Source organism: Salvia hispanica, chromosome 5 (assembly GCF_029641045.1).
Source record: "Salvia hispanica isolate PSC_SH4W2 chromosome 5, Shi_PSC_v1, whole genome shotgun sequence".
NCBI classification, from domain to species: Eukaryota; Viridiplantae; Streptophyta; class Magnoliopsida; order Lamiales; family Lamiaceae; genus Salvia; species Salvia hispanica.
This window is the reverse complement of record NC_142696.1, coordinates 25,665,686-25,679,780: the sequence shown is the minus strand read 5'-3', so window position 1 is coordinate 25,679,780 and position 14,095 is coordinate 25,665,686. Positions and strand designations below refer to the sequence as shown.

The 14,095-nt window shown below is 41.5% G+C and overlaps 1 protein-coding gene across 1 annotated transcript; it reads left to right on the top strand.

Annotated features, from left to right (window-relative positions):
* The first annotated feature begins 8,433 nt into the window (after nucleotides 1–8,433).
* LOC148926538 (uncharacterized) lies at nucleotides 8,434–12,664 on the top strand. The gene is made up of 3 exons (XM_089059162.1): nucleotides 8,434–9,750; nucleotides 11,304–11,791; nucleotides 11,881–12,664. Exons 1-3 carry the CDS (start codon nucleotides 8,434–8,436, stop codon nucleotides 12,662–12,664), a joined length of 2,589 nt encoding a protein of 862 aa, XP_088915288.1.
* Nucleotides 12,665–14,095: the final 1,431 nt, after the last annotated feature.

The following is a 14,095-nucleotide window of genomic DNA, read 5'->3' as shown; positions in this document are numbered from 1 at the left end:
TCCTTTTTGTGTTCAGTATCTTGTTGGTTCAATTTAAGGGAGTTTGCATTATTAGAGAAGCAGCTGAATTGATATTCAGGTCCAATGCATTGTGCAGCAGTAGCAAAGCAACAAGTTGGCAATTCAGGTTCTTTGTAAAAGAAGGGAAGCTGCTGTTATTTTTGTGTGACCAAACATGAGTAATTTGTAACAGGGACATGGCTGCTAAAGCTAAGATTTCGGGCTCTTGCTCAGTTGCTTGCCTACTAGGCTCCGATATTTTTTAATTTTACCTTTATCTTCTTAAAGTTAGTGGTTTGCTCTAATACCTTCTGGAAAGTTGGATGAGGGATGATATCAACAATCAAGTCATATAACCTATGTATGTACAAATTACGATAACAATCCTGCAGAAGTAAGTGTTTACAAAGCTCCTTAATCTGTGGCATTCAACCGATCCTAAGATTGCAGTGGAAATATGAACTCATAAACTGCAATAACTGAGTCTCTTCAGCCAATACACTTCTCAGGTCAACAACATATATAACTGAAACAACAAACATCGATCGAGCTTGTCACCATACAAGTTTATCTATAACTATAAGAACATGCAATCATAGAGCTATTATGTTGGACTGTGAGTATTAGTGACATATGTATTGCACTTGGTCACTTGGATGCTGTTCATTGAGTGTTCCACTGAGTATGTTCAATATTATGAAAAATTATTGAATAGATATGTTTCTAGTTTAGAGATTTTAGGTAATGGATGATGGAACTGATAAAACTAGTTGAAGGATGTTTATCAGGACAAAATGTTACTGAACAAGACAACTTTAAATCCACAGTTTGATCAGGTATTTAATTTCATTATCAATGATGCCATATTTTACTCTGTTAACAAAATATATGTAGTAAGAAAAAGTAGCTTTATAAAGTTGAGTGGGTGACTTGAAATTGACCCTTCACGTTGAATTATTTCTAGATTATTCCTAACCTTTTTAAAAAATAAGAAAAATTTCAGAAAGGGGTGACTAATTCGAAAAGAAATTTTAAAAATTGATTAGGTGCCTTTCAACCAAACCAAAAAAACGAAGAAAAGCTCTCTTATCCTTACCTTGGGCTTAAAGAAGAGGTACGTAATACTTCCTCTGTCCCACGTTTATAGTCATATTTAGTTAGGGCACGAGTTTTAAGAAATTGGTGGAGTGTGTAATTAATGAAGTGAGATAGTGGAGTGTGTAATAAATGAAGTGAGATGGAAGAGTGAGATGGTAGAGTATGTAATAAATGAAGTGAGATGAACGAGTGTGTAATAAATGAAGTGAGTTAGTTGAAGGTGGGTCCCTTGTTGACTTTTTGATTTTTTTTTAATTTTTGTTTTAGTTTATTTTTGTGTTGATAATGACATTTGAGTGTAATTTTAATGAATAATGAGGTAAAATTTTATGTCCAAATATAGAAAATTCTAAATGTGACTTATAAATGTGGGACGGACTTTTATGACAAAATATGACTATAAAACTGGGATGGAGAGAGTATTGAGTATACATCTTCAATATTAAAGAAGGTTGAAGAACACCTTCGCAATTAGCCCCTCTAAAGAATGTTATATACGACAATTATTGACATTTATCTTTTCGTTCATAGTATACATAAAAAAAATAAAAAATAAGTACACAAATTTTAACTTGATCCAAATTCAATCATTATACTAAAAATTAACCCAATAAAACGCCCGATTGAAAACATCAATACTCCAGTTTGATATTAAAATCCATAGTAGTATAAATTAACAAGTCTAACACTCAAAACAAAAAAACGGGAACTTGAAAATCCAAATCCCACAGCCGCTGTCTGGAAAATCTGATGTGTTTATATATGGAATATTTTTTCCGAAGGTTGACTAAGTTAACTTTTATTTTGGGTTTTACATTAATCCTATTTGAGTCAAGGAGCAATTATGTACCAAAAAGCTAATTGGATTAAAAAGCTAATAATAAAAGTCAACATTATTCCATCCATGAAAATAACCATTATTTTTTCTTTCTAGTTTAGATATTTTAACATTTTTTTTATTTGTTTAACTTTGGATATATAGATGAAAAACTATTGGGTTTTAGTGGATGGTTTTAAAAATATTAAGTATATGGATTAAAAAGCTAATACTCCCTCCGTTTCATAGTAATGGAGATATTTCTTTTCGGCACGAATGTTAAGAAAAATTGTGTTAGGTGAGTTAAGTAAAGGGATAATAAAGTGGAAAATGAAAAAGGTAAAGAGATGAAGAGATAAAAAAATGTAAGAGAGAGTAAAGTAGGAGTATAAAATGTGTTAACTTTTACTCCCTCCGTCCCCCAAAATTCGCCACCATTTGACTCGACACGAATTTTAAGAAATGTAATAGAAAGTGAGTTGAAAAAGTTGGTGGCATGTGGGTTCTACTTTTATATATTAGTTTTAAAATAAAATGTGAGTGAGAATGAGTTAGTGGAATGTTGGGTCCATTACTAAAAATGGTAAAAGTGAAATGTGACAAATTTTTAGGGACGGATGAAAAAGGAAATAGGTGACAAATTTTCAGGGATGGAGGGAGTACTAAAAATGGAAATTACTCTATTAATATGGAACGTACCAAAATGACAAAATAACTCTATTATTATGGAACAGAGGAGTAATAAAGTTAACATTATTCCATCCATAAAAATAGCCATTATTTTTCCTTTCTAGTTTAGGTAGTTTATCAAAAAAAAATCATTTGTTTAACTTTGGATATATAGATGAAAATTTATTGGGTTTTAGTGGTTGATTTTAAAAATATTAATTACATGGTTAAAATGTCATGTTACTTAAACAACATTGATCAATTATAATAAATTAAAACACAGAGAATTTATACCACGTCCATATATTTAAACTTATGTTAATCATTTAAAAAGCACACCCCGTCCCAAAAAAGTCGACTATTGCACGAGGAATCCATAAAATTTGAGTTAGTTGTATGCTATGGAATCTTAGACTTTGACTTGGAAGTAGAAACTGTTGAAAATCTAACATTTAAACATAAAACTATTAAAATACCTCATAGTTTTATCATAAGATTTGTCATTTCAAATTCCTAATGGCCTAATTGAAAAGCAATCCAAAAGGCCTAATTGAAAATATTAATACTGCAATTTGAACCTAAATAAAAAGTCAGATACATATACACAAAAACGAAAAATCTAAACTAAATCAGAAAATCTGAATCTAAATCCAAATCCCTAAAAGCCTACCGGAAAAAGTTATCCCTGCTCTTCTGATAAACATTCCTCACCTTAACTTTCACAGCCCTAACCTTCCTCGCCGCGGCCACGAGCTTCCTCTCCCCGCCGAGAGCCCTCTGGATGAAATTCCGATCCCTAACCACCGCCGCCTCACCTGCGTAGGCGGCAATCGCATCCTCTGCCTCCGCCACCGCGGCCTCGATCTCCGCCGCCAGCCCCTCGATGGCCGCGTTCCTGGTGCGGCGATTCGTGCAGTCCTTGAGGAACGCCTTGAAGAGGCGGACGTCGTTCTCCAAAATCTCGGCGTCGATCTTCGAATCGCTGATGAGGCGCCTGTTGTCTACGAAAATCCGCTTCAGATTTTCGAGAATGAAGATAACAGCCAGCGATTTCTCGGGGCTCCGGAGCCTGTGCGCCGGAGTTCGGGAGCGTGTGAACATGTACGCGCCGCTTAGAGTGACGAATTTGAGCGCCAAGAGCAGCTGCTGCTTCATATCTCTCTGATTCAAGCTTCGTGGCTGTGAAATTGAACGATTTTGCTGTTGATTCGGAAATACTGTGAGATTGTTGGAAAGGAAAGTTCTAGGTTTATTGAGAATTTGAGAAGGGTGCCGGAAAGCAGATGCCACGATCCAAAAAGAATACTCCTATATAAATACTAGTACAAACTAGTATTTCCATATTTTGATATTGCTAGTATAATTATTGTTTTGGCTTGAAATTTATCAGGCTATGAGCATCCGCAATGGTGCCTAGGCCAGCCATAGGTCAGCCATTCTCTCCTCTGCCACGTCAGCAACACTAAAAAAACCACCTGCCACGTCAGATTTAGGCCAGCCATAGGCCAGCCGCAATAAAAATAATTCAAAATATACTACATTTACGGAAGTAAAATTGCGATATACGGAATTAAATTTACGACACATATACGGGAAAAATAATCCATTCCATTAAAAAAAAAGTACATGATTTTTTTTTTAAAAAAAAGGGCTTCAACACCCGAGCCCCGCCACTCTCTACTCCTCATCGTCGTCGCCGTCGCCCTCCTCGTCGCCCCCGCCGTCTCCGCCGCCGCTGCCGCCACCCATGGTATTTGAGCCCACGTCGGAACCCCCCAGCCGTGACCTCGCGATCTCTAAATCAGCACGCATGCTCTCGAGCATCTCGTAAAGAAACCTCTTCTCCGTGGAGTCAGTGGCGTTCTTCCACTCTCGGAAGACCTGTAACATCTGAGCCCGCGTTTGGTTACGCAAATGGAGAGTGTACTCGAGTGGGGCGGCTGGGAGGGCGGAGGACTGGACCTCGCGGGGCGATAGGGGGGATCCGCCCCTCGCAGCCCGCTGCGCCCGCTTCTGTCCAACCGGGCGGGGGCGACCAGTAAATGAAGGAGGAGATGGAAACTCCTCAGCATCCGGGGGGAGGTCGTGGGATCCGCCGCTGCTGCCGCTGTAGTCGCCGCTATAGTTAAGTCGCTGCTTCTTCGGCCACCCAGCGTCGCACCCCGCCCGGAACTTCTCCGAGTCCTTCAGCAACAAGAAGCACTCCCAGAAGGTGAACTCCTTATACTTCCCCTCCAAGGGGAACTGACTCGCGGCTATCCTCCGGGCGTCGTCCTCAGTCTGCCCACTTCTGAGCTGACGGAGGGCGTTGGCGTACAAATTCGCAAAACGGCCCACCGCGGCCCTGGTGCGCTCCCACCCCTTCCGGACCTCCTCGTTGCTGAAGTCCTTCCCGTGCGGGCAGTGGTTCTTATAGGCAGCCCTGATCTTCGCCCACATGTTGACGACCCGCTGGTTGTTCGCAACCAGTGGATCGTCGCACACCTCCAACCACCCCTTGGCCACCGCGGCGTACTCATCCTCCGTCCACTTCCTCCGGCCAGTGGCAGTGGGCTGCGATGACTCGCCGACCGCCTTGCCCTTCCCCTTCCCCCTCGTCTTCTTCCTCGGCGCGGTCGGCGTCGCTCGAACGGGAGTATCATCGTCCCCGAGATCGATCCCCATATCATGCAATGACAGAAGGTCATCGCCAGAGAACTGCGTCTCCACCGGGGTCGACGTGTGAGACGAAGCCGTCAAAAAATCAAGCGAGGGCCGATATACCGCGTCCCTTCCCGGTGACCCCTGCCCCCCCCCCCCCCGGCATCCCCCCCCCCCCCCGCCACATCATCCCCATCATCTGCTGCAGCATCATCTGCTGTTGCATCTGGGGCATACCCCCCCACCCGGGCGCTGACTGCCCGCCGCTCCCCTGCCCGCCGCCCGGCATCCCCCACGGCATACCCCCCAGCATACCCCCCTGGTTCCCCCCCATCGACCCCCCCGGCGCACCAGCCATCATCCCCATCATCTGATTCCAAGGGATGTTAAATCCCGGGCCCATCCGCCCCCATCCAGATCCCACGGGTACTGTGGGAGTCTGAGAGCCGCTCGTCGCCGGACTGGACTCGTTGTTGTGATCCATCACTCGATGATGCTCTTGAACAGAAAGTTAGAGAGAGAGAAAACTCGTTAAAACAAGTGGTGCAAATGAAAATGAAACGAAAATCGCGTTTATATATGATTTAAAAAAAAAAAAATCAAAAATCGGCGCTGGCCGATCGGGCCTCCACAATGGCGGCTAGCCGATCGGCTAGCGTTTCGGCCAGCGACGAGCGATCGGCGAGCCCACGCCGATCCGCTCGCCGATTTTGCGCTGGCCGACTGCAATGGTTCGGCTAGCCGATCGGCCAGCGCGACGAATCGGCTAGCCGGTCGCTAGCCGACCATTGCGGATGCTCTAAACTTTTAATAATTTGACAGTTGGACAGACACATATTTTAAGAAATATAATAGAAAATTGGTCAATAAAGTTAGAGGAATGATTGTGGGGTCCACTACAACAATTAACGAAAGTGAAATGTGACAGATTATTGGGGACGTACAAAAATGAAAATAAGGGACAAATTTTCAAGGATGAAAATGAGTGACAAATTTTCAAGGATGGATGGAGTAAAAATTAATACGCGTATAATTTATTTTTAATAATGATATTATTTTTTTATTAATAAACATTTAAATATAAAAATAGTACCGATCACATTATAAAAATATTGCATAAATGTAATAATTAAATTAATTATAAAATATTTTAAAAAATTATAAAGAATGACATTCTTCTTCTCTATCAACTTCATTATTGACCTTGAACTTGTTGTCTTCAAATTTTTCATCATCAATACTACTACTATTAAAATATACTCTAATTGATAATCTAAAATTATATAGATAGCATATAGTTGCAACTTAGAAAGTGAAAGTTAAACACAAATTTTTAGGGAGGGTGGAAATGAAAATAAGTGACAAATTTTCAGGACGGAGAAAATATACATGTAAAATACCTAGGGCCCTATAGGCACCTAGCGCCTTATAGTTACTAACTACTCCATCCGGTTCTCAATAGATGTTCCATATTTGGGTCAGTACGAGTTTAATAAATTGTTTGATTTTTGAATATAAGTTTTATTTTCATATATTTATTTTATAAAAATTGTGAAAGTAATTAGTTAAATGAAATGTAGAATCCACGTGCTCAAAAAAAGTGAAAATGAAATATAGAGTAGGACATTTAATATAGAAATTGAAAGATTATAATGCACGCCGTATCAGGGAATATCGGAAAGATCGAATTATTGCAATCAAGTTAAATCAAAGGAATAATTATAGGAATAGAACGTTCATTTACGAGATTTGATTATATAAATTATTAGACCCACCTAGTGCAGAGCCTATCGGGTCCGAGAAATACAAAATCATATGGAGTATTAAATTTAAATACACCTTTCAGATTACAAATTTATATAGTATATAATTACTAAAATTACTAATATTACTTTGTACATCCATTCACAATATATTTACTAATCATTATAAGGTGATACGTACGATTTAATTACCATTTACTACAATAGTATTTACTAATCATTGACTCAGTGCTTATAAAACGCAGTTGGAGAATGCCACATTCTCTGAACAAGTCGAAAACGTTAGCTCTCCGACATGAGGAAGTTTTGGCATAGCCAACCTCAGCATCAGCCAACAGCAAGATGAAGAAATGTTTAAGGTTATAAAATTCTTTTCACTACCTTTATATCTTTGATTAAAATTTTCTTTTGATGTGACTAGTACTGAGACGAATTTTTATTGTTTTTTGGATTTTATTTTAATTTCCATTATTTTCTTTATTTCCTTTTCAAATGCCAGGGTTTGTAGACTTTGTATATAAGGATAATTGTTTTCAAAGTAAGAGTTTGATTTTTGATAATCAATTGCATCTTGAAAAAAATAGGGTTTCTTAGATTTCCTATCATCATTCTTGTTCTTCATTTGCATCATTTATTATTTAAATTATTTGCTTCAATAAATACATGCAAATATGTAACGTCTGATACCTCATACGAATAGTAGGATGATCGACGAGAGAAGAAAGGACGCAAACTAGGGTTTGCTTGAATAAAATTCTTATTAATAGTAGAACCTAATAGTAGCATAAGTGCTGTGAATTTCGGGGTATGAAATTGAAATATATGCATATATGTACGCAAATTGAATTATTTGAACTGAAATATTGTTTTTTGAACAGGGCACATGATACGGATCCAGCCCAACAAGACGAGTCAGCAGTAGTGCAAGTAGTGCAGGCCCAGAATCGGCAGAACTCGAGCCCAGACAGAGAGGAGACTGAGCCCAGCATCAAAAAGGCCCAAAACCAGAAGAAGAAGACTCAGCCCACAAGGAAGAAGTCAAGACCGAGCAAGTTCAAGGATTACATCCTTCACTGACGTGAATAGTGGAAGGAAGTTAGGATTCACACATTCTCCATGATAGGAGACGTGATTGTATTGTTTCTGGGTTGGTTTTTTTTGTTAGGATAGATCGAGTCCACTTCTCGGGTTTTCTTCTTGGTTCTTTCCCGAGTCGTATGTCCGAACCAAGTAGGGGGAATTCTATATATTGTGGAATTCCCATAGATCGAGTCATGTATGATAATTAAGGAAATACCAATTCTTCTTTCTCAAACTCAGTTTTCGTTCATTTCTCTTTCAACAAACACTTTACATATACACCTTTCATCAAACACTCTTCTTATCCCCTGTTTTCGTATCAAATTGGTGCTTCCATTTCAAACTCTTCCACCATTCCAGTCGACCATGTCTTCATCGTCGAAACCACCAGACGATACGTTGGCAGAGTATTCTATTCAGGAGCTGGGTCAAATGCTATTCGACGTCAAAGCCCGCTTGGCAAATAATGAGAAGAAAATGATGTCAAACCGTTTTGATCAGGAGGCTTTCTCTCGACAACAAGCAATGATTAACAAGAGTCTGGAGGATCATTTATCCAAACTCTTGGTAGCGGTTGAGAACATAGGGTCCACACAACCTACACTCGCTGCTTCGGTTCCGACTTCCCGCGGATGGACAATTCCGATGTCAGTGGTCTCCAAACCACCGACGTATGACCCGGATTCTTGGCCAAAATTGAAGTTTGATCCCCCGAGATTTGGAGGCGACAACGTGGTCCGATGGATTAAACGAATCCAAAAGTATTACAACCATTCCTTCACACCGTTGGCGGATCGTCTATACCTCACAGAGTTCTTACTGGATGACGCGGCAGCAGAGTGGTTTGGTTATTGGGAGGACAATAATAATGGGAAAACCTGGGATGAATTTCTCATTGCGGCAAAGCTGCGCTTTGATCCTGATCTTTACGAAGATTATGTTGGTCGCTTGGCGACTCTTCGGCAATCCGGTTCGTTGAACGATTATTTGAAGGCGTTCGAACCGGTCCTCCAGAAAGTGGGCAACGTAGGAGACTCTACTCTCACGTCCCTGTTCATCGCAGGTCTCTCACCCTCATTAAATGCTGGGTTATTAACAAAGCGCCCAGCTTCTTTAAGCGACGCGATGGCTCTCGCTCAGCAACTTTCGGCATGTCAATCAGCAGCTTCAATGAGGATGCCGGTACAGAATCCTTCACTGGATTCGCGCGAAACAAAGCAGGTCGCAAAATATACTCCACCACACTCTCGACCGATGGGTAACCCAAGCCCGGTTCCGGGTCGCACTGCTCGTGATGGCCAACCACGTGACTACCCAATTGTGCGAGTATCTGCTGCAGAGAAAGCCGAGAAAGCTAAACGAGGTGAATGTTTCTATTGCCCTGAAAAATACTCTCGTTCTCATGTTTGCAAGAAAAAATTTTATGCCTTCATGGGCGAGGATGATGTGGAGGAAATGCCTACGAAAAACGATGACTCTGAGTCTGAGGATGAGGCTAATACAATGGTCATCACGGGTGATATATCCACGATTCATGTCATTGGACCCAAACTGCGTCCGCGTGCTATTCGACTAACAGGGCATATTCACGACTCCCCCATCTCGGTCCTAATTGACGGCGGGAGCACACACAATTTTATTAAGCCTGCAGTAGCGGAAAAGCTAAGTCTACCTCTTCACTCGGTTACTCCTTTTCGGGTGTTTGTTGGAAACGGCGATTCTTTACGTTGCAAATATGCTTGCTTTGAAGGTGCTGGCAGCGGAAGCGGGTGCATAATAAATCACATAATAATCAGATCTATTTAGCAGATTATTTAGACAAAAGCTATTCGCGTAATTATCACATGTATCATGCTCATAACTTGAATCAATCATGTTTTAAGAATATTGAAACCTAAAACATGCTTTTCTACGGAGCAGAAAAATACCTAATTAATTCTCCAAAGAATTGAAGATGGCTAGCTTCTTCTCCACGTGATGCTTTGAGTACTAAACCACAAATCTTCTCTCTGGTTCCCGAACTGTATCCCAATTTCAGTGTGGGCTGATCTTACTAGAATACTATGACTTAAATAAAGAAGACAGAAGAAATCCCTTTTGGAATAGGAGAAGATTTCGAAAATCTCCTCAGCTTAGGAGAGGAATTTCGAAAATTACACTAATCTGAATTGTGTTATTTCTGTCTCCTTTATTCTCCTATTTATATTAAGTTCCTTTTGGGCCCAGACAGGGATCTATGGAAGGCTTTGGATATGGGCTCATCCAATTTACTTTTCACTAATTAAATTGAACCCACAATTTAATATAAGTTATAATTGGAATATTACGAGCAGCCACTACAGAAGTAATATTGAACTCTCCCCATCCAAATCCGAAATTATAAGTAATCCGGGTTTCCGTTTAACTTTCATTCCCGTGCTTAAGATTAAAATGTCCATTAATTAATTAATGTCTGCTATTGACTTAATTAATTAACTTCTTATTAATTCCAAGAGTGGACTTAGCATGAAACGCTTATTTATTATTCATAGAGTAATCACACTCCAACTAGCTAGGTTCCGAATAATAAAACCTCGTTTCGCGCTCCTCTTGAGGACATTATCAAACGAGACTCAGCTCGTGCACGATTCAATATAATAGCAATCCTAGCACCGCTAGGTATCGATCACCACTACCCAATATATCAGGATAATTGGGTTACGAAAAACCCGCACCATTTGATAAGTCAAAGTAGTGCATAATCAATACCGTATGCTCAATGCTAACCTACATTGATTAAGAAACAAATATTTGTCAAGACCTCGCCTTTCAGTAGATAGCCTAAGGCAAGTCTTGCTGTTAGATCCGTTCAGTGCTATACCACACCAACGTCATCTTATTTCAGTAAGGCTTAGAAATATGCGGACTGACATTGCAACCTTTCTCGATGGATAGTCAAATTCCATCTAGGTTGTGAAATTCATCTTTTTCTTTGTTTAGAACTGACCGTGTTACCTTAAAGTGGACGACGCCCACAACCGGTCTACTAAAACAAAGACTTAGACTTTGTTAAGTTAACTTATACATTTAAACATGCATTAACATCCATTAAATGTAAAACATAACAACATTATGACAAAAATAATCTGTTTTATTTATTGGAAAATAAAATAAGAGTTTTACAGTATTCAATCACTCGAAACGTGATTTCTAGTATACAAACTCTAACACGCTTATCCACACCAATTTCTCTGCAGGGTCACATGTTTGCAATTGATCTGTTTATACTCCAAGTCGAGGGTCCAGACATCATATTGGGAGTCCAATGGTTACAAGATCTTGGCGAGGTGACAAAGAATTATCGGAATTTATCGATGAAATTCAAATGGGAAAACAGGCTAATCGTCTTGCAAAGAGAAGCCAAAACCCCACAGTCCATTTCCTATCACGGACTTTTTGCTCTACTGGAGCAAGAACCAGACGCAGAATTATATGAGATCACTCCCCTCGTGGATCAGCCGGCACGACACACCTCTGACACGACACAACTAGCTTCCTTGCAGTCGATACTAGATGAATTCCGGATGATTTTTGAGATACCCACAGGTCTACCACCACAACGACGATGGGATCACCGAATCCACTTGTTTCCCTCGTCAAAGCCAGTCAATGTCCGCCCATATCGATACCCGTATTTTCAGAAAACGGAGATCGAGAAACAAGTGCGTGAGATGCTATCACAAGGGTCATTCAACCAAGCACGAGTCCTTTCTCTTCGCCGGTCCTTTTGGTGCGAAAGAAGGATGGCTGCTTTCGTTTCTGTGTGGATTATAGGGCACTCAACGCAACTACGCCCGATCACTTTCCCATTCCCACGGCTGATGAGCTCTTTGACGAGCTACACGAGGCCAGAGTGTTCTCCAAACTGGACCTTAGATCCGGTTATCATCAAATCCGGATGCACGTCAATGATATCCACAAAACAGCTTTTCGCACTCACGACGGCCACTTTGAATTCCTAGTGATGCCGTTTGGACTCACAAATGCCCCGTCAACGTTCCAGGCAGCAATGAACTCACTTTTTGCAGAATTTCTACGGAAATTCGTGATTATTTTCTTTGATGACATCCTTGTCTATAGCCCAGACATTGAACATCACCTCGGTCACTTAAGGCTGGTACTGTCGGTATTGCATTCGAATTCTTTTTTCCTCAAAGAATCAAAATGCGCCTTCGGCGTTTCTACCATTGAGTATCTGGGCCACATAATTTCCCAAGGCGAACTCCGTGCTGATCCATCGAAGATTGATGCAATGATAGCTTGGCCGCAGCCAAAAACGGTCAAACAACTCCGCAGTTTCCTTGGACTGACAGGTTACTATCGCCGTTTTGTGCGACACTATTCCTTGATAGCAGCCCCACTGACCGAGCTCTTGAAGAAGGGCAATTTCTCCTGGACAGATGCAGCAAGTACAAGTTTTGTTGAGCTGAAGAAAGCAATGAGCTCAACACCAGTGCTCAATCTGCCGGATTTCAATTCACAGTTTGTGGTGGAAACTGACGCGAGCGACTTCGGCATTGGCGCTGTTTTATTACAAAATGGTCACCCTCTTGCTTAGTTTAGCAAGAAACTTGGCCCTCGCCGGCGTCTCGCCTCTACTTACCATAAGGAGCTCTATGCAATCGTTGAGGTTGTTCACAAGTGGAGGCAATATCTTCTAGGTCGGGAGTTTATCATTAGAAGCGACCAACGAAGTCTAAAGGAATTGTTATCTCAAGTAATCCAAACACCGGACTAGCAATTTTATGTACGGAAACTCATGGGTTTCAAGTTTTCGATAGAGTATAAAGCGGGAGCCTCCAACAAAGTTGCAGATGCTTTATCTAGACGAGACGAAGGCGAGCTGTTCACATTGTTTGCCCAACCGGTCCCAGGACATAATGCAAGTCATCTTGAGGGAAAATTCTACATTGCCTGACTTGCTCCACCTGCACGAGGCACTCCAACAGAATTCTGCCCCTGCCAATGTCTCTGCACATGGAGGGATGTCGTACTATAACACCAGAATTTATCTCAGTCATGCCTCGGCAGTCCGACTACAAATTCTTGAAGAATGTCACTCCTCTCGAACGGCTGGACACCCAGGGGAAAAGCGCACTTTCACTCGAGTGGCAAGCTCGTTTTATTGGCCCGGGATGCGCCGAGACGTGCACGACTTTGTGGCTTCCTGTTTTGTATGCCAATCTACTAAATATAGCCGCAGCAAACCAAATGGGCTCATTCAACCATTACCGATACCGAACATGGTTTGGGAAGCAGCGTCAATGGACTTCATCGTGGGATTGCCACCATCAAACGGGTATACGGCTATCATGGTGGTTGTTGATCGCCTTTCGAAGTACGCTCATTTTGGAGCTCTTCGGCCGGGATTTGATGCACAGCAGGTGGCGCGTTTGTTCGTCGACAAAGTGGTAAAATTACATGGTTTCCCAGCCAAGCTATTGTCTGACCGAGACTCAATTTTTATGAGTGATTTCTGGGATGAATTACTGTTGTTAAGTGGAACCAAGTTGCAATTCACGACGGCTTATCACCCGCAAACGGATGGTCAATCGGAGGTTACAAATCGCGGTCTCGAACAATATTTACGGGCATTCACACATGACCGCCCCTCCCGGTGGTTCGATTTTATGCCATGGGCAGAACTCGCTCTAAATTGCTCCACCAACGAGAGTATCGGCATGTCGCCATTTGAAGCCCTCTATGGCCGGCCACCGCCGAACATCTTTCAGACTTATTCCCAGCCATCGCATAATCAATCTGTGGCAGAGCTGCTTGAGGAAAGACAACAAACTCTGACATTCCTTAAGGATCGCATCGCACGAGCTCAAAGGCATATGACCGAATTCGCAAATCGACACCGCAAAGATATAGAGTTCTGCGTCGGGGATAAGGTCCTACTTCGCCTACAACCATACCGACAAAAATCGGTTGGGAGGCCTCTGTCGACCAAATTGGGACGTCGCTTTTACGGTCCTTATGAAATTAC